The sequence below is a fragment of the Chlamydotis macqueenii genome, chromosome 7, assembly GCF_036417535.1.
Source record: "Chlamydotis macqueenii isolate bChlMac1 chromosome 7, bChlMac1.mat, whole genome shotgun sequence".
Taxonomy (NCBI): domain Eukaryota; kingdom Metazoa; phylum Chordata; class Aves; order Otidiformes; family Otididae; genus Chlamydotis; species Chlamydotis macqueenii.
In genome coordinates, this window is record NC_141562.1 from 1,824,076 (window position 1) to 1,850,318 (window position 26,243).

Consider the following 26,243-nt stretch of genomic DNA (forward strand, 5'->3'; position numbering starts at 1 on the left):
TTGTAGGACCAAAGCAGGAAACCCACACATGAAATAAATTCCCTCCCATTCAGGAGGGCAGAGCCTTCTTTCTCCTGCAGTGCTACCACAGGAATTTACAAAAGACACAGACAGGGTACGATTTAAATAAGTAAAGTGTCCAAGTTCAGTAACTTTGGAAACAATAGTGTGACCTACGGATAGAAAAAGTGTTGGGTTTAGACTGTCCACAATAGTCTTGTGTGTCTATTAAACCTCTATTACGTTTTGAAAGCCTCCCCTCTAAGTGCAGAGGCTTTAGATTGATTCTGTTCAAAATGAAAGTTGAGCCTCCAGAGGAATAGGAGATTTATCTGTCCTATTGAGCTGCTGCTTTGCACCCTTTTCCTGATGTGTATCCTGTGCCTTGGGTGGTGATTTTTTCAACAGAAAGCTGCTTTTTAAAATATTCAGTGGATATAAACAAAACATGAATGCAATTTGGCTTATGTGGAGTCAATTGAGAACGAGGGCAAATGAATAAAAACCCTTCTAGAAAAGGTATGTGTGTGTGCCTGTGTGTTTCTGTGTGGTTTGGGGGGCTTTTTGATCAGAATTTCTTCTTTCCTGCATGTTAAGCAATATTGACTATGCAGAGCATTAATCTTAGTTGATTTCTTGAACACAGCTGAAGCAACTTTAATAAAGTGAAAATAGTTTTTGTTTCTAGTATCTTGTACTATTATATTAAATGATAAAAGTTTAAGTTGAAATATAATTTGACTTTTATTGTCTTTTCCATATTGCAAGGAAAAGAGACTTTTGAAGCCTGAAAATGCTGTTTTCTAAGCAGTAATTGTTGTGAGCTCCCCTGTATTTTTTCCTAGTTTGGAAGAGCTCCTTTCAGTAACTTAGAAATAGAAACTGTATTTAGAAAACTGTTTAATAGTCTGTGGTATTTTATGCTTGTCTTCCTCATTACAGTGCTTGTTTATGAAGATGCAGGTTAGCTTTTTGTCTTTTCACTTCCCTCAGCTGTAGTGATGCTTATTGACTGATGAGTTAACCCTAAGGCACAGAATTTTCTGTGGGGAGTTGTGTTCAAGGGGATGCATCATATCCAGGGAGGTAGATGATAAATTTTCCTGTAAGAGCTATTTAAAATGCGGTGGGAGAGAGATTTCTAAACATACAAGTTTACATTGTAGTCTTGACCGTATTTTTCAGGGTGGGACGGAAGAGGCACATTTTTTGTTTTTACATTTCTTGGCTTTTGAAAAAAAAAAAAAAAGGGGTTGTTTTAAGGATATTACATGGAATTATTAGCTGGAAAACAGTGAAAAAGCTAGGAATAACTTACTGTATGCTCTACACGCATCATTTCAGCTCAGGTTTGCCAGGGAACTGAGGTGCTCAGGTGAAGAGAGTTCTTAAGCATGTTTGAGGAACTGTCACTTTCTTATGGGTTGAGGGGGGAGACTGCTCCGCCTCCTGCTGTTACCTGTAGAAATATGTCAATTTGGACACACCTTCAGGAGTTTCCCACCTCACCAGGAGTGCAGGATGGGAGTGAGATTTCCAGTTTTCAAGGCGACGATTCAAGAACATTATATGACGCGTGATCTTTCTGTCTGCGTGCCCTTACAATCTTCTTGACCAGTCATGTGCTGATTGCTGTGTGTGTGCACACAGAGTGGAGGTCATGGACCTGCAAGATGTGTTTAGAACTCTGTTGCAGTTAGATGCTTTCGGGGTGTGTGAATGCAGGAGGACACCAAGGGTTTTAAACTTCTCAGTTTTGGGTAATTTAGGTACCTCTGACGGTTACATTTGTATACCGTAATTCCCATACAGACATACCCTTTGAAAGTACAGAAGGGGGATGTGAGCAGAGGAAGCCACTGTGTAGTATAGAAATCTGAGTTTCATAGAGCAAAAGACAACACTAATCTGTGTTCTAGCAGTGAAGATAATCTTTTAGGGGAAGAGGAGAAGCTTCAGGCTGTAATTCTTCCTCAACACAAACTGTTTATGTAAATTATTGACTTAAAGGTATCATTAAAAATTTTGGCACCCTGGACTGTCCTGTTTTCTTGGAACTGCCCTTGTGCTGGCTTTTGCTTTGTGCTTTCTGGATGTGTAGGTGCTGCATTAAGGTTTGTAGCAGGTCTAATGTTTTCACATGTTCTGCAGAAATAGCCTGTCAGCACGTTTTTACTTTCATTTCACTCATTGCATGTACTTTTTACCATGTGATACCTGTGTGGTACTGTAGAGCTAACATAGGATCTACTGAACAGTTGCCATTAAGAAGTTGTTTAAAAAAATAAAGGTTTAGCTTACCTTATAATAACTAGTTCCTCAAACACGATGGATTTTTTTCAGATGTGGAAAGTAAACTCAATTTTTTTACCCACAGAGCAGGGCAGTAAGGGAATTGCAGCTGGAAGTACTCATAATGCCTTTCCTTGCCCGTGACCAAGAGCTGCTTCAGTACCTGAGACTAGAAATCAGTACCTGTGGCTCATTCAGTTTTTGGTTTTCAATATAGATTTAAAAAAAAACCAAACCAACAATATTTAGAGATGTTATTAGTGGTATTCTTTGTTCGAAGACTTCTTTTTTCAAACTATGATGTGATGGTCAAAAAAAAAAAAAAAAGGCAGCCCATGAAGGTGCTTTGTGGAAATGTAGGTATTCTGAGAAAGCAAGCTTGCTGCTTCTGTCCTTCCTAAGGTTATAAATAATTAAGTAATTGAAGTAGGGTAAAAATTGTGACCAGAACAGTGGATCCCTAGTGAAGGTCAGGATGGTTTCCATTTTCACTAAAATTTGCCTCTCTGTTTTGTTAACTCTAAAATTACTTGTATGCTGTTCATATTCATAGGAGAGGAGAGATGTAATATTTCTGTATCACGCATAAGGAGGTATCTTCCAGCAGATTGTCAGATGACGTTGAGGTGTTTCTGAAAAGGCATTGAGAGACAGTTGCAAATGTGAACAGTAAACCAAAAACCTTAACTGTTCAAACTTAAATTTTTGGGAGTGTGTGTGAAGCTTATAATTTCTTTTAATATCTGTGTAATATTTAATGAGACTAGCACTTAAAACCATAATTGTGTGTACATGGCTAATGCTTAGCAGTTTTCAGACAATCTGTTTAAAGCCTCAGAGTGCTATAGCAATGCAAATAGTAATCTCCTTGCTTTCAGTGCAATTTATAATTGGGGCTAACTTTGCATACTCAAAAATAAGACTTTTTAGGAATTAACAGTGTGGCTTTTTTGGAGGTGGGATGTTAGAACACACTAAATGCTTTAGGAATTACATGGAAATTATAAATGCAGTTAGATGAGCATGTAAATTCCACAAGCACAGAAACTACAGTAAGAAAAAAAATTGTTATTTTGGGACAGAGTTTTGAGACAAATTCTGGCATAAAGTAACAGAAGCCCAGCTGAATTTTTACAAAGGATTCATTTTATGCAGTGGCAAAGCCTGTTACTTTCTTAGAATAGATAGCGGTGATTCATTAAAATAAATAAATAAAATAATTTACTGGTTGCATAAATGACTTGTAAGTTTCTGCTTAAATATGGAAATTGCACTAGTTTATGCTAACACTATTTTCTTATTTCTAAATTAGTATGACTTTTGTGTGGACCAGTTTCAAGGGTTTGTAGTATACGTGAAGACTTAGAAAACAGAAAGGATAGAGCTTGTAAACTATGCTAAATAGTTAAAACTCATATTTCTCTCTCTCTCTTTTTTTTTTTTAATCAATTGCCAAACACTTCCTGAAGTCACCAAAACCAGTATTTTTTGTTATTTTTAGTCTTTACCTGTAGCACACGCTTACTAAGCATGATTTTTCTGGTTGTTTTCTGAAATGACCGAAATAACAAAGCTATAATCAAAATTTACTGTACACACGTTAATATAATTTTTAGTGAAAATGATTTTAAGCGGTGGGATAATCACAAACAAGTATTCTCTAAAATGGATTTAAAACTATAAATGTTATGAAATTACATTTTGGGGTCCTGCTTATCCTAAAATGAAGATTGTGGTGTGGAGGGGGAACTTGAACCTTTTAAGGCGAGGTTGCTGTAGCTCCACTGACATCTTCGGCACTATAACTGAGTCCTTGCCAGTCTGAGGACATGGGACTAGCACCCTTCTTAGCCCTGAAAACCCTACAGTATTCCTTGGGTAGCCCATGATTGTTTTTTTTCTAATTACTGCAGTAACTCAAATCTGGAAACACTGATCTCTGCTCTTTAGTTCTCTGTTCTTTCTACTCTGTTAAGGTGTTAAAGTTGGATGATATTTTAGATTCTTTATGGTGAATGATGTCACTCACGCATTTACTCTTTTCCTTTGTTGTGTGGGTGGATGCTCTTCCTTCCTTTTCCTAGCCTGTATCACATGCATGCAAGGATGAGCTGTGATGCTATCTATCCTTTTTCACCTCCCCTGCTGCACCAACTCGCAGTCTCCCACTCTCCCACCCCAGATCCCTGTGACTTGTTCTACTGCACATGCGTTCCTGCTTTGCATGGTGGGGTAACAGCTTGGAAGCCTTCCTTCTCCCATCACTCAGGCTGAGGATATGTAGGCACACAGAGGTGAAATGATTAATAGGCTTGCACTGCCCTCCTGATGAAAGACAGTCGCTTTCAAACTTGACTATCTGATGATCTTCAGTCTTTCTCTCTAGATACTTAATGACAGGCACTTGAATATGATACTTGTTCTGATAGTTTTGGTTTGTTTGTGGGGTCTTCTGTGCAGCACAAAAAAAAAAATCATATTGTATATGCTATACCAGACTTTTTTAGGGAGTAATTGAGCTGCAGACTCTACTTCTTCCTCCATCCTTTTAGTGCCCTTTTTAGGAAGGCAGTGCATTTATGAGATGAGAGCAGGGTTTATATAATGCCTAAAGCAGAGGCACTGACTAGGGCCTGCTAAATAGTCTGTGATACTCTTTTTAGTAAGCCAGTCTCTTGAAAACATACCTGCAGAGCTTTTTTGGTTCACACAGCTTTTATGAAAGTGTTCTGATCACCTGCAGTCAGTGGTGGTTTATAGGAGTAATTTCGCCTCTGCGTTTTTGCCTGAAGGAAAGGGGGGATACATTTGAGATTTCCTTTTTGTGAATGTTAGAAACAATACCTGGTCTAATATTTGTGTTATATCTACAGCAGGATTAAATGGGTATCTCTTTTAAAACTCTAAAAACTGATTTGTCAGTGTAAAGTAATACAGCCTGTTTAAAACTTGTATATATTTGAGAAATTTATATACTGTATTTAGAGGACTAATGGACTGTAGTTGTTGGATGTATGACGTTTTAAAGGATTGATTGACTATGACAGTTGGATATATGATGCATGAATAAGTACTGTTCAGTTTTTAATTGGAAAGTAAAATTTAAAAATAGCCTGTTTACAGGGGCTGAGTTGGTCTGTTATTGCTCTATGGCATATAATTTTTTATATATATATATATATATATATATATTTTTTTTTTTTTTTAAATAAAAGAATTCTCCTACCTGACTGCTTTTTGTGAAGCTTCAGTTTCTGAATGCAACTGCATGTTGGCATAATGTATGATTTTTCTGCAAATTTGGCCCTACTGCAGTTGGAAATACAGTTACTTGAATAGGGCAGCCTTTTAAATTTGGATGTACAATTTCTAGTGACCTAGAAAATGAAACTATTTTGGAAGTTACCTTGTTCGCAAAATTAAAGGAATGAAAAATTCTTCTGGGCTTATTAGCTCTGTTGAAGAAATAATAGTAAGTTTCTGGATAAGTATTATTGAGACCTATCTTCAGTGACAGAGCATACACCATACTCTTAAAGTTTTTGTAACACTATTATTAAATGTGATCCTTAAATATTAGATGAGAAAGATACTTTCCTTTTAAACCTGAGGTTGAATAACAAGAAAAATATTGCTGGTTCATCTGGTATCAAATATTGCAGTGTTGAATAACTAGCCCTACCAGTTCCTGTAAGAGATGAAATGGAATTAACCTTCCTGGTGACTAATCATTGTTTTTCAGAAGATGATTCTCAATTGGTATATTTTAGAAGGGAAATTAATGATTAAGAAAAGAGGTACAGGTAGAAGATGTATTTCTGTTTGGATTATATTCTGACACAGTCAAAAAACAAAACTAAAATAAAATTAAAAAAAAAAAACAAAATCCGAACCCAAAACCCACCTACTTTGTCCTAATTGAGACAGTAATGCTACCAGTATGAATGTAGTTTTGCTTTGATTGTGCAAGCTAAAGCAGCATGAAATTACATTTTGTTTACTGTGCTGACAAGAATGTGTGTATTCTTAACTTTCAGTAGCCTGGAGATCAGACCCAGTAATGTGGTTATTAATGTAAATGGCTTCGAAATACATACTGGAGCCTGTAAGCTTCTTGAAAACTTGTGTGTGAAGTGATAGGATTTGCAAGCTGTCTATTATTAGGTTTGGTATGGGAACATCAGTCTTTGTAGCCCTGAACTGCCGACAACCTTTGTCCTTTATTTTACCTTCAGTTAAAAACAAACAAAAAAAAAAAACAAAAAAAAAAAAAAAGGGGTGGAGGGGTATGGTTTGAAATAGGGAAGTAAATGAATGTTGGCTAATGGCCATGTCTTTTCTTAGAGCAAGAAAAAAAGTCTTGGTAAGATAAATGGGATTTTGGACCTGGATTTGTTTCATTACATGAATGATATGTAATGTTTTGTAAATAATTTATCAGAGCGCGCTTTTCTGAAATGGCTAAAGCACTGTCATATCAAAAGGAAGGAGAATGGTATGGTTGCCAAGAGGAGATTTTTACTGGATTCCACTAAAAGAATAATCTTTCTTTTAAAAAATAATCTGTTTTAAACTTTAAGTAGCAGTTAAGAAGTATCCACAAGATTCTGCAAGCAAATGCTTGTGTTTGGATGGCTCTGGACCATTTTTCTACTGCTGATTATTGGTGTAGTTTATGTATTTTTTGTTAATATAATTTTGCTTTGAATACAAGCGTGTTTAAAAGTATAATGATGGGACAGATATATTGAATTATGATATCTAACTAGCAAGAATAGTAACTAGTTTTCTTTTATTTGTATATGCATTGTTTTTAACTTGCAGGTGAAAATTTCTGCAGGTAATTGGTATATCCTTTCCTACCTGTAGAATTACTGATCTCATTCAGTGCCACCCTGCCAAAACTGAGAAAGAATAGCAATATTTAAAAAAAAAAAATTTGAAGCGTGACTAAATTGGAAATCTGCCAGTTTTATAATTTCAGCAATTATTTTTGTCCAGGTAGCAATTTAATATCTTAGCAATCCATATAATGGAGGTCTTAGTAAGACTAAGGACCATTTTTTGAGTATTCCACTTGAAGCAATATTTGCACATAATTTTATTTGTTACAGATCTGTTTACAGATACTTCTGTGTAGGTAATAATACCTGAATATTTTGCATTATACAGTTAAGTAGTTTAATTAAAGCTCTGAAATTTACTGCAGAAACTGTTTTGGGATATTTAATCTCTGATAATTTGTCATACAGCAGATAAGGAAGATCAGGAAGTAAGTTTATATTAATTCTTAAGTCTTTCTCTGGAAGGTTCTGTGTATTGCTTCCAGGCATTGAAAGATTTGCATGGGTTTTTTTATTCCAGTTGTGTATCATAGCTGGTGGGCCTCATCAAACTGGAATGGATAACTGTTGATCTGTTGGATACAGTATTTTTACCCTAAAATGGTAGTTTCAGACGGAGGTATGCATTGTATTGGATGGAAAAGTAATAAATATGTTTTAAATTTGAGAGTTTTTTGTGAAAGTTACAGTTTTTCTTGTGGAAAGGTACTATATATAAGTTTGCATCTTAATCTTTGAGCACTGTTACTTCTGAAGAATAAGTGATTGTGTTCTGGAGTTGAAATTGTGTGTTTAAGAGCAGTGTGTCCTAAGTTCTAATTTTTCCTCATTTTTTTGTTGACGCTAGTCTTGTATTAGAGAGGTTTACATGGATTAGTACACAAGGTTGCTTATTATGGAACAACTTATTATGGACCAACTTAACATTTATGAAAGATGTTAAGATGATAGACTTCATCATTCCAAAGTTAGTAAAATGGACATTTGCCTTGGTAATTAATATGTGGTATGAGAAAATGTCAGGTAAAAGACCACTGAGAGGGGCTTTCCCCCAGGCCCCCCCCCCCCCCCCCCCCCCCCGCTGCCTTGCTAGCTAACTCTTTTTATTTTTAATTCTAGCCACGAGCTGATCCCATCCCGATATGTAGCTTTTGTTTGGGAACGAAAGAATCAAATCGTGAAAAAAAACCAGAAGAGCTGTTGTCTTGTGCAGACTGTGGCAGCAGCGGTAAGTTGGCTGAATTTACAAATATTTAAAATGTTTATGTTTAAGTCTTTTTTTTTTAAGGTATTAAAATATTTTAAACTTCTGAATGTCATCCTCTCTTTGGACATAAATTCAGAACTGAAATAAGGGGGTGGGAGAGACTTTTGGGGGTTTTTCTACGTAAAATTTTGTTGTCTAGATAACTACAAATGAGAAATGTGATTTCATCTTTATGCCAGAAGTATAGATCTGCTGAGTAAATTAATAGGGAAACCGTCCTTGTAAAATACAGGAATTCTGTTACTGTTTGGGTTCTGTATTTGGTCTGAAAACTCAGGCATGCATTGTGACATGAAATTATGAAAAATTTTGCTTGCGTGGATTTGCAATATTTCAGAAGCTGAGGAGTAATCATAATAATATAGACTGTGTAGCAGTCTTTGCTGTTGCGTATCTTGTGTGTCAAATGCATTTTTTAATAAAATTATTTCGTTACTCAAGTGAGAATTTGAATAATATTTCAAATAACATATTGATGCTGTTAAGCACCTGTTACTTGTCAGGCAGAAGATACCAACTCTCTACTGACCACCTTGCTCCTGTGTGTTGCAGCAGCTCCTGCAGACTCCGGGTGGCTGTTCTGAATGCAAGTGCTTACCTTAAAGTGAGCAGCTAGGTTAATTTTGAAAATGAAATACTGTAGCACACGGTTGCTTTCCACAGTGTTTGTGCGTGGATGATACCAACTGTGTTCTTGGCCTAGTTTATTCCTTATTCACAGAGGGATTTGGCTAAGAAACTTGGGCAAATCTCTTTAGCTACTCTATGCCATAAAACTTTCTGGCACAACTGCAGAGTTCTGGATGTGAAAATCCTCTGATCAGTTTAACTATTCTGAAGAAAATCCCCTGTGATAAATAGCTTTATGCTGGAAGAGGAGTTATTTGGCCAGTGTAGTTTGTCAGTTGAGTGGACTGCTTTTGTTTAGCTGTGCTGGACTTTGCTCCTGTAAGCTTAGAGCTGCATTGGGAAGTACTTTTGGTAAGCTTTGCAGTGTAGACCATCCCATCTCAGCTCAGACAAAACAGTGGTGCTGTTTGAAGCCATAGGTTGCAACCTTTAGCTGCTTGGTGCTACACCTTTGTGCTGACACCTCGTTGCATATAAACTGAAATGAGGAAGAAATGTAGCTGAAAGACAAGAAGTTTGATCAGTTCCCCAGTCCAGTTCACTGCACAGCCTTGCCAACTTCTATGCCTAGGCCAGAATGAAGAAGAGGGAAGTGCTGGGGAGGGAAATGAGTAGCAAAGCAATGGAGTCTGCATAAGCCAGCACTGGTTTTGAGAACTCTGGAAGTGAAAGTATGCTTCTGATGTCTTTGAATTCAGAGTCTTATGTGTATCATCATTTTGTAGGCGTGCTGAAGATAGTCTGTCTTGGGTACTGTGATAGCTACATAAGTACTTGTGAAAAACAAAACTATGTGGATCAAAAATGTGTTTTCAGTTAATAAGGATATGCTTTTGATTGCGTGCTTCTGAATCTGTCACCCTGAACAGATTCTTTGTATTTTAGCCAGTATGTTTTTTAGTATATTTCAGCAAATTATTAAACAGTGAAGTAAGAAAGTAGCTTTTTCACCCCAGTACGCGAAACTAAACCTCATAGATTTTAAACTTCTTTAAACTGTCTTCCTTTAATGGTTTACAAATTTCCTGTATTTTCAAATGTGTATTCCAGTATTTGGAATTGTAATAGGATTTGGGCTTGGTTAAACTCTGGTACGCAGAGTTTACATTAATCAGGTGATCTTAGATATCAGCTACTCTTCTGTTGTGTAATAATCCCTGGTAGGTCTAAGATGCTTTAGAAGTGGAAGTCTTGACTTTCATGGATCAGCTTCTATTTGAATTAACACTGATACATTCTCTCTATCTCATTAAGACTAAATTATCTTTAATTAGTTCCTCAGATGTATTAGATGTAAAGAATGAAATGTTGAGACTGCCAATCAGATTGCTGGATGGTTAAACTTTACCTACTGGTGCTTAACTAAAATAAAAACCAATTTTACTGCAATTTATAAATAACAAAGCTTCACTCAAGTAGAGTTTTATTGTAATTGGATTTGTAATTTTGCACATTGCAGTGTATCTCAAAGCTGATCTTGCTGTCTACCAGACATAAAAGCAATTGCAAGTTGTGCACAGCAAGCAAATTGTTCAGTAGATCAGAGATTAAATTGCAGTGCCCACTACTGGCCCATCTGCTTTCCTTTATGTTTTTGTGTCAGTTGCTTGTGTCTGTTCAGGTAATGCTTCTGCATTCTGAAGGCAGAAACTATCTGGATATCTACACATTTCATTGATATTACTCTTATTTTGTGGTGTTTGGGAGGATGATGTATTTGGGCAGTGGAAATGAAATGCACTGCTATGTCACTTTGCGCAGGGCATTTTCTAAAGGAGTAAGATGAGAGATGTCAGATGTGAGGAAATAAATCCTATTATGAACGCAAGGACTGCTCCTCCCCCCTTCCCTCTGCTTTTTTTGCCCTATCTTTTGATTTTACAAAATTGATAGATTTGAGAACTTCAATGAAACTCTTCTTCTGTTTTCTCAATTGAGAGGTGCAGAGGCAATTAAAGAGCTGCTGCTGATAGATTTTTTTAAAAGGTTTTAGAAAGAGGAGGGGAAAAAAAAATACTGGGCAAATACAATGTATATTTTTTAAAGAGGGAGAAATAAAATAGCTAAACTTAGAACACCTGTGGATACTGTCCTTTGAAACAAATATTTTCTAACTGGGAGGGATAAGAATGAATTTTAAAGCATTTAATTTCAAATAGTTTTATTTTAAAGTAAGCTTATATGTATTTCTGGTGGAAATTGCCGGCTTCTGAATTTCCAGTAATCCATTAAACTTGTGTGCTGTGTTAAAAGATTGCTGCTGCTGGGGTTTGAGAGAAAGTCAGGTGATTGAACCGGAAGAAGTTACTGTCTTAAACACTTCAAACTAGAGATTGATCAAGTGTTGGAAACCTCATGGCAGTTGTATCAGCTTTTGGATATAGAGAAGATTGTATGTTCTCAATTTCAGTTTAGATCAGTTAGAGCTAAAATACTATGAATCTTGAATCCGGAAACGTATTTTTCCTCTTAATCTCTGTCAAATATAAAGAAATTCGCTATAAAATCACTGAAGGTCACGGTGACTCTAACTGCAGAAATTTGTTAGACTATGAAAGCAGTTAAACAGAATCCCTTTTAAAAGTGAAACCCCTGTTAATTACCATTTCATGTTCTACTTCTTATTGTTGTATTTGCACTATGTATATTCACGTCCAAAATGAGGAGTGTAAGTATTATCAACTATTAAAGAACAATACCATATGATATTCTGACATCTGAAAATTTCTATGCTGTCTTGCTGGTGCATGTGTAGGAAAGACAGTAAAAGAACTTGGCAAATGCATAATGATGATTCCCATTTGCACTCTTCCAGCCTCTGGTTATTTGTGAACTTGGAATTGGTAGCAGAATCTTCATATTTACTACCAACTGATTTTTAAAAAAATATTTGTCTGATAGTAAAATCTAACACTTAAGGATATTAAGAAATTAAGCTGTATAATTGCTTGAGTGAGGAATGTTAAGTTGGTAGAGAACAGAGAAATAAAGTAATCCTGTTACATCTGGTCTATGCCATAGTTACCAGCCAGTGAGAATGGATATTTCTTATGTTTATGCTTCTCAGTTATTTACTTAAGGCAAAGTTAAAATCAACAATTTAAACCACACTTACTTGCTCCTTGAAGTAAATCACTTCTGTGCAGGGTAGATAATTGGAATTAAATGTACTAATATGGAGGTAATTGGTTTATGATTGCACTTTAATGTGTTAATATAGTTGTTAAGTCATGGTTGATGAAATAAGTCTTTCTGTGATATTGATTATTAATATCAGCCACTCTAGGGAGCTTTTTTCTTCGCAGATTTTTTTCTTTTTTTTTTTAAATGAAGCACTTGTTAAGCTTTATTGAAGGGAACCGTGTAGCATTGAATTCAGCTATGCAGTTACATAATGTATTTGTCACTTTCAAGAATAATGGTCACTTTTAAGTGCATACTCTGTTTTAACCACAAAAAAAATTCTTAATATATCTTAAACTATATGCTAAGAATCAAATGGAAATGTTTTTTTGGTGTCTTTGTTGTTGAAACTGCTCTTCGGATTTATTATTGATTGTTCTTTACCAATATATTATATTCCTGCATTTTATTTTGAGACTATGCTATATTTACAGAATTTGTCTTTTACAGTTTAACAAAAAGTGAATTAAACCTTGGCTACATACAATAAAAGGAAATAAAATCTGAAATTTGTAGCTATTAAAGTGGCTTTTGCATTCCATCAGTCATCTTTGCCATTCATGCCTCAGTCAGTTAGAAAATTAAAGTAGCAAATGGTCGTGCATTAGCTTGTATTCTTGTTTGTGGTGGTAGGTTAGTTTTGAACTGAGATACAGCAGATGGAGAAAGTTTGAATCACCATGACTAAACCATTACATGGAAGAAAGCATGTATCCCGACTCTGACAGTGTGAAGAAAGCGTCCTTCATTCGCATCACATCACTGCCACCATCTATAAGTACAGTGTGGCATCAGGGATTCTTATCTCTCTGACAACTTGTGGGTTGATGTTCCTGATAATTTCTGAATATAATACTGGCAAAAAGTGTTTCCCTAGGAAGGCTTATCCCTTCCTATTCAGCAATGCTTTTATCTTTTCTGGATTAAGCATACAGTCTGTTGAGGTTGTTGAAGACATGAATCACTGCCAGTATTGCCTAAGCTGTTCCCTGTTCAGTTGTGATATCTCGTATTAATAGGCTACTGTGAAAAGAGGATAGTCCCACCAGAGAAAAAAAATAATTTAATAGGAGGTGGTAGTTCAGCTACTCTGCCCCACCCCCCCCACCTGTTTTAAATCTTCCGTTGCAGTAAGTTTTTCTTTGGCCAGTTGCTGCTGCTTTTTTTTTTTTTTTTTTTTTTTTTTTTTTCTTCTTTCTTCTTACTACTCTGAAATTGTTCTTTGTATATAATTATGTAATAAGTTGGAATGAAAAATGCGTATAGTTTGACTATTAAGTTTCTCTGGTAGATACTTGGTATACTTAGAAAAATAACCAATGCAGTTTTATCTAAAGGTTTCCTCTGTTTGTGTTGCACTACTATGAAAGGGCAGTGAGGTCAAGTTTGTAAAAATACTTTTTTTCAGAACCAATAGCAGTTTAATATGCTATGGAAATAACTTGGTGAAAATAAAAGCTCAATTTCAGGTGCTTGTGTAGACCATTTACAGGTGTCGGTTACAGTAGAAGTCAACTTTCTACCTCTCTTCATAAATTAGTTTTATGCCAATTATTCTGTATCTTTATATGAAGTCAATTATTTAACTAATGTGTTGCAAAGTTCTGAGAACAGCTGGTGCTTGCAGTGTTCTGGTGGTGCTGGCTGTATCCTGTTGAACTTAAGAATCAATCTTACCAATCTTGAATCTCAAGCTTTAAATATTTTGGTTTTTTTAGGACATCCATCGTGTTTGAAATTCTGTCCTGAGTTAACAACAAATGTGAAGGCCTTAAGATGGCAGTGTATTGAATGCAAGACATGCAGTGCATGTAGGATCCAAGGCAAAAATGCAGTAAGTCAGACTGTTGAGTGTTAACTGACTTCTTTGTTTACCATAGCTCTATACTTAGCAAATGTGCAAATAGAAATTGCTGATGTACAACTTGAAACAATGCTATATTAAGTCTTTTTTTTCCTCTTCCCCCTCCTCCTGCCACCTTCCTTCAGGATAACATGCTTTTTTGTGACTCCTGTGATAGAGGCTTCCACATGGAATGCTGTGACCCACCACTTTCCCGAATGCCAAAAGGTGATAATAAAAATACTTTCAATGAAAAGACTTTCATTCGCAGTTTCTATTGTATTGTGACCAAAAGCTCTTGAGTGTGCTAATTACTTTTGCATTGGTAAACAGTATGATTTCAATCATGTCAAAGCCAATACTTTTTCTTTTTTGCTTTACTTGAGATTTTTTTTTTCTCAGGGAAATAGTAAATGTCCGTGGTTAGTTGACCAGATGGATTCATTGTGTATTGAGTTGTTAGCCAATTTGTATTGAAAATTGTATTGAAGATGAAGTTTTATGAAGGCTGTTAAAATGTTTGGAGTATATAAACTGACAAAGAAATCCCCAGAGCAGGTGAAGGAGCCTGCTTCTTCATGCCTTTTCTAAGAGTAATTTAAAAAACAGACTAAACACCTGTGTCTTTCAGTTCTCTGATCTCTAGATGTCTGTTATATAGCAACTCTCACTTCTGCTCTCCCATCTTTATGGCTTTCCGTGTTTAATCTTAAAGTTACATAAAAGATTTTTTCCAGCTTGTTTTTTTTTTTTTTCCCCTCTCCCAAATCCCCTGCCTTATATGTAATAAATAAGTGTTCAGGCATGGTCATCTAATGTTAAATGGATGCCAAATTCAAGTTGTATATTAAAACAAACATACCTAGATGTGTTCTGATATTTTCTTTAATGCACTCTAGCCTAGATTGCTTTGTAATGCACCTGTAATTTTTTTCCCCTGTCTTAATTCTGTCTGAAGAAAGATCTAGGGTATAAGGAGGGACAAGCTAGAACAGAAATTCTTCTAAGAACCCATTTGCTCACAATCTTTTCTGTGATCCTTGTTACGTCCTTTCTTTTTTCCCCTTTCCATGAACAGTTCATTTTCAAAAAATTCATGATCACTTTTCTCAGTCCACATTGCCTTCCCTATGCCCTGTTTGTAAGATAATTTGTTGACCTTGTGTACTTGGCATGTATATTGGTAGACACCTGCAGTACAGATTAAATAAACTATGTACAATTAAACTTCTTTTCCTTTATGTAGGGATGTGGATTTGCCAGGTCTGTAGACCAAAGAAGAAAGGGAGAAAGCTACTTCATGAGAAAGCTGCCCAGATAAGGCGACGATATGCAAAACCTATTGGACGACCGAAAAATAAACTAAAGCAACGAATGTTGTAGGTTTCTCTTGATTTTATTTTTTTTTTTTCTTTTAATGTTTCTGAGAATGTAGCCATATAAGAGTTGATGCAGGTTCAACTACAGCTTTTAACTGTATTTCAATCTGGGGAAGGTAGGTGATGAGTATTCTAGTGTATGCCTTTCAGTCCAATGTCCAGTAGGTTCTTAGTTATAGTGGATACTTTTTGTGACATGTCAGATGGTGATGAAAAAAATTCCTGTAACTTACTTGTCTAGATCCCGTAATTCTTTAACTAAACTTATACATATAGCAGATGCAAATAAAAGTCTGTATGATAACATATCCCACAGCTATCTTTTAAATATAACTTCAAATAATTGAAGTACATACAGAATCTATAGTAAGTGGAGAATAGTAAGTTACTGAAATCCAACTTCAGGAGACTGTTCTGCTCAAAGACATGTTCAAAACTTGTACAAAAGTGACTTCGTTAGTTAATACCAGCTCACAAATCCCATTCCAAAAAGCAAACTCTGCAAGTACTGCAGAAGTTCTGGTTTCAGTGATACTCTGGAAAAATCATTGCTTGAATTCTGCTGTTAAGCTGCCGCTGGTTACTAGGTAAAGAGATTGCAATTCTTCTTGCTTCTCAGAATTGTGTTTATCTAAGACAAGAGCGTGCTGTAATTCTTCTGGCATCTATCTTTCCAAGGAACACTGTAGTTTGACATCTTAAGGCTTGATTGAGGGATTGTTTAAGTGGAGTTCAAATACTGAGCTGACATCACACTGAGCGTTAAACAGGAACAGATTCTATGTTGACCGTAGTAGCATGTTGCCCTCCGTCACGTGTTCTTATCCACATATGCCTTTCTTCTCCTATTTAACTATCTATTTGACCATGTTGACTCAGCAGCTGGAAAAGCCTTCCGGCTTTATCTACTATTCATTTGGTCATGTGGCTGTTACCCAACCATTTTTCTCTGTAGTCTAAACACCTATCTGATATCCTTCAGAGTTGTATGGTAGCTGCTGTAAAACTTTGAATTTTGCAAAATAAGGATTTCTGGAGCCAACATGTAAAAATAGAAGGGGAAAAAAAAGAATACTTGCAGTACTACAGTACAGCTCACTAGTCAAGCTGATGTACTTGTTGCTGTGCATCTTACTATATTCTTTTTCTCCTTCCTGTCTGCCAGGGTCTCTTGTCTTGCCTTTTTGGTACTTGTCTTAAAGTTCAGTGTATGTTCCTCTTGGAAAGTAGTACAGGAGAAAGATGAAGTGTGACACTACATGAAAGTAAAAGATGTAGTTGTAGGGGCTCATGAGAGCATGCTGTTAAGGGAAGAGTGGGTGAAACATTATTTTATTTCTACATTCTCGTACTGACTAAATAACCTAGGAATTTGAAGGTCATTGAAATATCATACAATTTTCAGTGTTTTAACTGAAATCCCTGTATATTATTGTATGTGTGTAATAAAAATATTCCCTATATCTCTAGCTCCACCTCTGGTTTTACCCTTTTGAAAACTGCAGTTCTAACACAGTACTGCCATCTTACTTCTCTGAAGACATGTCCCTGATTTGCATTCCCACACTGGATTTAGCAGGAATGCCTGTCTGACACAGTAATTCTGCTTCTCTTCCTTCCTCATACTTGTAAAACAAAGGTTGAAATGTTGTGAGGGTTTTACTGTTACATTTTGCTAATGGGATTCTGAGCTACAAGTTTTAAAATAAATGCCATGCTAAAGGATGCAGAAGTTCTCTCAGTGTTGGATGATTATTATGAACTGGAACAGGTTGACCAGAGAGGTGGTGAATGCCTCATCCCTGGAAACATTCAAGGCCACGTTGGACAGGGCTCTGAGCAACCTGATCTGGTTGGAGATGTCTCTGCTCCTTGCAGGGGGGTTGGACTTGATGATGCTTGAGGGTCCCTTTGAACCCTAACCATTCTAATATTTTAATTAAGATTTTATTTTCTTTGTAGCACATGAGCATGTTAGAGTAGTACTTGGGGGAGGTTCTTTGTATAATAAATATTTGCAATACTGTGGGCACATTTCTGTTACTTCAATGTCTAATAAATATATAAACCAAAGTAATTATTTTTGGGAAAATAGTGGTTAGGTGATGGGATAAGAGAAGAGGCTCTTCTTCATGGAATCCTATTTAAAAGTGATCACGGGGTACAGAAGACGACAGTGTTATACATAAAAGTGTGTGGTCACATGAAATACAGGAAGGTTAGCTAATGCCACTTAGTTATTTTTGTGTAGTACAAAGAAAATATGTCTGGTAGAACTGGAATAATTTTTGGCTGTTTACCATCTGTAGGAAGCCATTCCCAGGTAAATTACTGTGTAGGATTAACTAAAACCAGGTGTGTGTTGGCCTCTGGCATTCTGATGGCGATTGTTACATCTGGTAGTGAGGATAGATCTTGTGATGGACATAAGCTTATGGCACCAAAGGATTCAAAAGACTTAGAAGTTTTTGGTTTTGTTACCTCTTAGGAGCTAACCAAATTTATGGATGTGTGAGTGGAAAAGGGGCTAGTTCTTAAACTGGTGGGCCCTTGGAGTTCAGTAAACCAGATGGTAGCCCCAGGCTGTTCAGTCTCTAATTAGAAGTGACCTGTTGGAATTAATTACTTCAGCATCTCAATTACGAAGGCAAAAATCTGTGGAAGGAAACTTTCCACTGCAAAGTAAATAAGCTAACTTCAAAGAGCAGGATGGAAAAGGGAATGGAAGCATTTGATGCAACTATATAGCTTTGTTTGAGTTTGCAATCTGATCATGCCTCCTGATACCTATTTCTTTTACTGCAAATATTTTAAAACATTCTGTTTCTCTATACTTACAATATACTATTCTTCAGCATATCCTTCAGTGTTGTTCCTCTTTTCGTCATTAGCGACCAGCTAAACCTGTAATTCTGCTGTCACAAATATTGGCTTTTAGCATGCCCTTATTCTTTCTAGCATTTAAATAACATTCACCACTCTTCCTTCTTAACATCTTCCATGTTAGGCCTGATTGGTTTACAGCTTTTCTACAAACATCACTTAGTCTTACAGTTTCGCTTTTTCCTTTCCTTTGCTATTTTTGTTTTTGCTATTGTTACAGTTTCTAAAGCAATCAGAATCTATTTCTTTGGTTTTGTTGTAATGTTCTTCATAAACTACCTCATTTTGCTTTTAGGTCTTGGGTGGTAATTTTAACTACTAGCATTGATATACATAATCCAATGAGAGTGTGGAAGAAAAAGTAGTTTCTTGAATATTGCTTTAAAGGACTAACAGACTTTCTCTACAGTTTAAGCAAATGTAGTCAGAAGTTAAGTGTTTTGATATGCAGTAATTTATTAACACTGAATGTGTGCATCTCCTTTGTGTGTACAGTAAACCCTGTTGTGATGGAGCAGTTATTGTACTCAGACACAGTACATGATGTTTTTCTCCAAAGAAGCACACTTTTGCCATGCCTAAAAGTAGGGAAGGGCTCCATACTTGGGAGCTCTTGCTGTCCCAACTGCTTCTATTTGTATGTATTGTGGACTGTCTTTTAAAGAAAAAATGACAGGTGGGGAAAGAAAAAGAAAAAAGGAAAAAAAAAATTTAAAAGTTGGTTGTTATGTCATAGTGTGAAATGTATTACCACAGTGTATATGTCTTTAAATTTCTTTAAAGATTTTTAAGTACAGTGGCATAAGTAACTTGTATAAACTATAGTACTATTTGGCAGTAGTTACAGATTTTTTTAATGCTGATTTTTATTTTCCAAATTTTTGCATAGGTCTGTAACCAGTGATGAAGGATCCATGAATGCATTCACAGGAAGGGGGTCACCTGGTAGGGGTCAAAAGACTAAAGTCTGTACCACACCTTCATCTGGTCATGCTGCATCTGTGAAGGATTCAAGCAGCAGATTGCCTGTTACAGACCCCACTCGGCCTGGTGCCACCACCAAAATCACCACCACCTCCACCTACATATCTGCCTCTACACTTAAAGTTAACAAGAAAACCAAAGGGCTCATTGATGGCCTTACTAAGTTCTTTACACCATCACCTGATGGTCGCAGATCACGAGGTGAAATAATAGACTTTTCAAAGCACTATCGTCCAAGGAAAAAGGTCTCTCAGAAACAGTCATGCACTTCTCTTGTGTTGGCTACAGGTACCACACAAAAGCTAAAACCTCCACCTTCTTCACTTCTATCCCCAACTCCCATCTCTGGTCAGAGCCTCAGTTTGCAAAAGTCCAGCACTTCCACTTCTTCTAACTCTCCCCAAAGTTCTTCCAGTCAGTCAAGCGTACCCTTCTTTAGTAGCCTTCCTAATAACAATCAGCTAAAGGGACTCTTTGATGGACTCTCTCATATCTATACCACTCAGAGACAGTGTCGAAAAATGGGACACGCAAGCTATGCACCAGCCAAGCGTTTGCATTGTAAACCAGAATTAGTTTCCACATCAAAATCTAATAGCTGTTTCTATGGAAGGAAAGAGATTAGGAGTAGATTTATTTCTCATGCCTGTACCTCTATATGGGGTGTGTCTAGAGGACATGCTTTTAAAGCAATTGCTCACCTCAAGAGAACAGCTTTCCTTAAAAAACACAAGATTCTAGGCAGATTAAAGTATAAAGTGACCCCTCAGATGGGGACCCCCTCACCAGGGAAGGGGAGCTTGGCAGACGGAAGGATTAAACCTGATCAGGATGATGGTAAGCAAAGGTCAAAGCGCCAACCAAACCTGCGTCCCGTCCAAAACCAAAATTCTTACATTGTCACATAGGTCTTAGCTATTTCTCTTGTTCTTATTTCACTTCCATGCAAAAGCAACGAAACTTTGACCTTTTATCTAATGCTGACTAAATCTCCAAAACGTTTTTTTTCCTGACTAATACCACACCACCTTTTTATTATTTTTTGCATCTGTAGTGACACTAGGAGCCCCAAATGCCTTCATAATGTTGCTTATGGCTGTGTAGTACCGCATGAGTAGCCAGTTTTCATGCTACTTCCTTGTTCTTCCCCTGCCCTTTCTCTGGCAGTAGTGCTGTCATCATGATTGTGTGCTGTCAGTGCTTATAATGGTGGGCATTTCAATTCATTTCCCTCTGCTCCACTGCCTTTTCATGAACAATTCCATCCTGCTACAATCTCCACAACACTTTATCTGTACTGCTGTGAACTACCTTTTTTTTTTTTATAATTACTTTTATTTAAGAAAAAATATATTTATAATGTTTTAATTTAGACTTAGCTTAACATTGGTCTTCAACTTCTAAGGGCAACTTTTTTCTTCTTGTTTTTATTTTTACCTTGTAGAGTATACTGGAATGTATCAAGTGGCATAGTTCTAGTGGTAGAATATATTCAATTTCACAAGTTTCAAGACTAATTTAGTAGAAGTGGGCTGTAAAGGCTTATACAGACAGACATGCAAGTACCAAAAATAGCTCATCAACAGCAAACTACAGAAGAAGGGGGGAAGGTTTGATTTCTGTTGTTTAGTAATCCCAAATTAGGTTAAAATGGGGAGTCATAACAACCCATAGTTGCTATAATCCGATTTAGGAGTATCACTTTGGTAAGGCACGTGTAACCTTCATGTCTGTGAATAAACTTTTTGCTGGTTTTAAATAACAGATACTGAAATCAAACTAAGCATCAAACAAGAAAATACAGATGTATTTCTGGTGGGAAGCAAGGATACTGTTACACAGGAAGATTTGGAAGTATTTAAGCAAGCTCGAGAACTTTCACTGGAGGTAAGAATTGTTTCATAAGATGTAGTTATTTCTGTAAATAAAAACTCAGTTCATTTTGATATGTCTATTCATCTTTTTTTAATATATTCCTTTTGATCTCATATGTCATGCTTGCTGTAAATTTAATTTGGGGGACACTATATACAGTTACAATCTCCTGGATGGGATAAAAGGCATCACACTGCAGTGGGTCAGATGATAAGTGACACTTGGGATAGATTTTGGAAGATACAGTTGAGCATTTTGGACACAGGACTACCACTGATTAAGCACAGAGGTTAAGCATAGCTGACATCCTGGTCAGGACTGAGAGGATGTTGGTTGGTAAGAATGTGCCTGGTGATTTTCTTCTGTGGATAAAGCAGCCACTGTGAAAAGTTAAGTCTGTCCCAGCGAATACTATTTGGTAGGAAACTGGGTTTAGTGAGTTCATAAATTCATTTTACCCAACGATTTAACACACTTTGAGTTTAAATACTATAGATTTTTCTAGCAATGAAAATATTTGAGTGAAATCTGGCTAAAACTGTTTATACCAGCTAGTGTTAATGCTCTTCTTTAAGGTATGTACTGGTGACCTAAAGCTTGTGGAGAGTGAGCTGGTTTGGTTTTTGGGTGATGGTTTTTTGTGGTGGTTTTTTTGTTGTTTTGGGTTTTTGTTTTTTGGTTTTTTGCCAAGCAAGCCAGACATGACAGCTGAAGCTTCCTATAGCAAAACAGACCTTTTCTTTTCTGTCTATGAAGTGAGAAACCAATATCTTTGAGAACCTGGGTCAGAAGGGATGTTTCACGTATTAGTGTACTGTTGACTGTTATGATGTAAATTCCAAAGACTCTAGAAAGGTTCTGCTGATGCCTTCTCCCTCATTGTTCTGGCAAAAGGACAGCTTTGAGTTTGAACCAGAACTGTATAGAAATCCGTGTGATAGATGCTGTTGGAGAAGACAAGTGAGCCAGTTGTGTCTCTTATTTGGCTGGGCTATATACCCCCTATTTGTATGAACTTACTTGTGAAAGCACTGCTCACTTAACTTCGTGTTTAGTTGTTTGTCACCTTGAAAGACATTTTCACTGTTTATATTTGGCTATTTGCAATCTCTGTTTGCTGTCTATCTCGAATGGAAGAACTTAAGCAACTGATTTGAACACTTCACATTTCTCACACCTTCACTGGGTGAAATTGATAATATGAAGCTAACTTTACTTTTACCTTTTCTATAACTAATATTTTGTTTTTATTGCACCTGACAGAAAATTGGGTGTAAAAACACTGGTGAAACAAGTGGACGATACCCTTCAGTGATTGAGTTTGGAAAATATGAGATCCAGACCTGGTACTCTTCACCTTACCCACAGGAATATGCAAGGTAGTGAGTTATCAAGATTGTCATACATTGTTGGAATTTTTACTAATGTGGTAACTGTAATTTATTTTCTTACTTTTTTGCAATTGTTTAGATTTACAACTGTTACAAGTAAATATGCCTTTGTAATTATGAGTGAGATTAAGAATTTGTCCTGTCTTTTTTTTTTTTACTAGTTCTAATCAAAGATGCATTAAAAACATTGATTGTCGTAGTCCTGCATAAACATAATATTGCAGTGTATTTTGTGTTTTTGTTTTGTTTGTCTATTCTGTTTGGTTTGATTTTGCTTTTGGTTTTTGTTTGTGTTTTGTTTTTTGTTTGGTTGGTTGGGTTTTGTGTGGGGTTTTTTTTTGTTTTTTTTTTTTTTTTGTTTTTTTTTTTTTTTTATACCATGGCAACGGGATATGTCCAACTTCTGGTCATTTAGGGCAATTAATCTTGTTTGTCATCCAGAATTTGTTAACCTCCTTTTTCTAGGAACCAGGGAGGAGTCTGAACATGTTAGATAAATAAAGTGGGCAAGTTGTGGCAACAGAGTCTCATTTCTGGCCTTCCTTGCTGGGGTGTACCTTGGAGTCAGGCAGAGAGCATGAACTAGTATGTGTGCTCAGCAGATCTCTGCTAATTTTTGCATGTGCTATAAATAAATGTTTTATGAATCCATTGGACCTATGATGGCACACATAGAGATTTTCAGAACTGTATGTTTATTGAGCTCTAAAATTTTGTGGACTAATTAATTTCTTCAACAGTCTTCCACTGCTTCAGTAATTCAAAAATGAAGGTAAAGAGCCATAAAATTGACTGAAAGGAGCAGTTTCTCTTATGCAGAACACTTGTTTGCATTGTCTTACATGGGGCGTGTGGGTTTCTTGTAGTCTGAACTGAATCCTTCCCAGACAAGTTGCCTGTGTTGTGGAGATGTGTGGAAGGGAGGCTTTTTGCCTATATGCAAATTGTTTGGATGGGCTTCTGTGTGAGGGGGTACAATCCTACTACAACTTCCTGTCCTATCCATGTATTTCAAAAGCAGTGGAAAGAAAAAACATCTTCTAGCTTTCCCCATGTACAAAACAAGGAAGATTAAAGGGAAGGAGATTCCTTGTATTCTGCTGTGTGCCTACTTTGTCTTTATTGGAAGAAGGCAACTGAAATTTGAGGTATGACTCCAGTGTGCCTGCTTTTATAGAGACCACATCAAAAGTTTAGGTGGAATGTGGGAAGGGGGAAGTGACTGGGTTCTACCAGAGACTGGACCACAAAACAGCTGACCACAGTCCAACCTTGTATAAGGTTCATTGTGATTGATTGAATGTAATATTTTCTTATCTTCCTTTTGTAGCAGCTGATGTGTATGTTTAATCATTCACACTAATGTGATTTTTTTTTTTTTATTTAACTTAAGCAGCATTTACTCATAGTACTTTATATTTAAATGGAGAGGGCCTTTTAGTTTGTCGTAACTTTTTCATTTACAGAATTTAACAATTTTTTTTCATAAAATATCTTTCTAATTTTCATACAGATTACCAAAGCTTTACCTGTGTGAATTCTGTCTTAAATACATGAAAAGTAAAAACATTCTGTTAAGGCACTCAAAGAAATGCGGCTGGTTTCATCCTCCAGCCAATGAAATCTACAGAAGAAATGACCTTTCAGTATTTGAGGTAGGTATATCAAAATGTAAATTTCTCTATGTAACCTGATGTGTAGACATTACAGATCAGTTGTAAAACTAGTGAAAACCTTAACAAACTTAAGTAGTTCCTTGAGATTCTTCTTATAATGCAAAAACAAGTCCATCTTTCCTTTCCTGTTCCACTCTGCCATGTTCTGTGTACAATTTTTACTTTATCTACTTCTTCTTAATGCATTACCCAGCCCCTTAAGATACTTGTATAGCATGCATCTTAGATGGGGACTGCAATGGAAGCTCTTTGACTGGCTTGCCTTTTCCTTCTCAGCGAAAGTACCTCTTGCACCCATTCGTTTCTGGCTATTTGACTATCTTGGGTGTAGGGAGAATACTAATCATAATGTACATGCTTCTAATGTATAAAAGCAAGCAATTTCTTGTGTATTGTTCTAAAAATACAGATGTAGCTACTAAGTTCTTTTACCTTCCTTTTGTATGTTTGAGAAACTTGACCTGAAATGTCCTGATTGGGTGACAAAGGTTCAGTCCCACACACTGCCTTAATTTAGAAAGTCCAGAGTTGAGCTTGTGACTATGTATTCTTTTATAATCTAAATTATTCTCTTGGGAAACAACTTCTATTAAAGTTTAGGGTTTTAAGCATATCCTGGACAATAGAATTCTCTGTTTCAAATAGCATGCCTGCAGTTACTAAAGCCATGCATTAACCTCCATGTTCCTGCGTGTCTAGACTTGATACCGATTGCATTAACAGAAGAGACTGCTGGGGTTACTAGGGCTTTTTTTGAGCCTACTTATCAGCAGCAGTATTTAGGTGTGTATATTGGTAGCTTATTTTTAATTGCACATATCATAGAATCTGCTTGAAACTTGTGTTTTCATATTGTACAAATGTCTGTCATGCTTGGTCATTGCCATTATCTGTTCAAACACTGGTGGATGCAGTCTTGAAGTCCTTAAATTAGAATAAGATCTTAATATTTGGTTCACTTGTTTGTTTTTACGCTATTTAAAAAATAGCTGTCTGCGTCAAGATTGCTTCCTTCCTGACTTAGACAGTTTTTATAAAGATTGTAGATCTGCCAGTGAAAGACTTAGGTTGTTAACAGATGTAACTTTTCCTGTCAAGATACAGAATTGTCCTAGTCAGTCCAAAATAACTTATATTTTCTCTGTTAGCAGGTGTTAAGAGCTGTGCAGCATACAATCTTGATTTCCAGTTTATTTTCATTAGCTACTGCCAATATGTGAATATAATTTCTTTAAAAAGTAAAGTAAAATACTCATTGAGAAAGGGGGTGGCTGTGGAGGGAAAGATTGACACAAAAATTGGGGGTTAGACTAGACGACCTTTAAAGATCCCTTCCAACCCAAACTACTCTATGATTCTATGATAAAAAAACACGTGGAGAACAAGGTGCATGTGAATGCAATGTCCCGACTCTTTTCTCCACTGCTTTAATTCCCTTTCTCTATTTTGGGTGTTTCAATAAGCACTTATGTTAAGACTTCTGAAATGAAATGGCTGGTTTAATTGTAAGGGTAATGTCATTTGTTATTCTGATAACTGTAGCAACTTAATCATCAACTGTAGAAACTCCATCATCATTTGATGTCCTTCCTCACAGGTACTTTCAGGAGTTCTGTGCACCCATTTTCTATTTGACAGAATGAAGGGTTTGTGCTTTCCTTCGTGCTTTATGTTTTTGAGAGAAACAGAAATGAGTTTGGCATTTAAGATTTATGTGCTTCTGCCCACAGCATGACTTTGACAGATTTGAGAGAAGACTTTAACATAGTTTACTAGTATGCTGTATGCAAGAAAATTTTGGCAGATGCTTACTTTTGAAGTTGCAGTCCCTCTTTTTCTTCTCTTCCCCCCCGCCCCTTTATAACTGTTGAACCAGCTGTGTTTGCCCGGAATTTAAGTTGTTGTTTATATTTATGGACAAACGTTCTCACTGAAAAAGATAGCTTACGTAATTTGGGTTTTCAGGCTTATGGCTTACCCAGTGGTTTTTTCTACT

The 26,243-nt window shown here is 36.4% G+C and overlaps 1 protein-coding gene across 3 annotated transcripts in view; it reads left to right on the forward strand.

Moving 5' to 3' along the window:
• Positions 1-26,243, forward strand: part of KAT6B (lysine acetyltransferase 6B) — a 112,564-nt gene that overhangs the window by 48,381 nt on the left and 37,940 nt on the right. The window contains exons 3-10 of one of the 3 annotated variants that reach the window (XM_086752279.1): positions 8,256-8,364; positions 13,935-14,050; positions 14,206-14,287; positions 15,306-15,438; positions 19,211-20,142; positions 21,071-21,192; positions 22,444-22,559; positions 24,085-24,226. In XM_086752279.1, the coding sequence (XP_086608405.1) occupies positions 8,256-8,364; positions 13,935-14,050; positions 14,206-14,287; positions 15,306-15,438; positions 19,211-20,142; positions 21,071-21,192; positions 22,444-22,559; positions 24,085-24,226 (1,752 nt within the window). The remainder of the gene's footprint in view (positions 1-8,255; positions 8,365-13,934; positions 14,051-14,205; positions 14,288-15,305; positions 15,439-19,210; positions 20,143-21,070; positions 21,193-22,443; positions 22,560-24,084; positions 24,227-26,243) is intronic. The other 2 variants (XM_086752280.1, XM_086752281.1) reach the window with 2 other exon arrangements.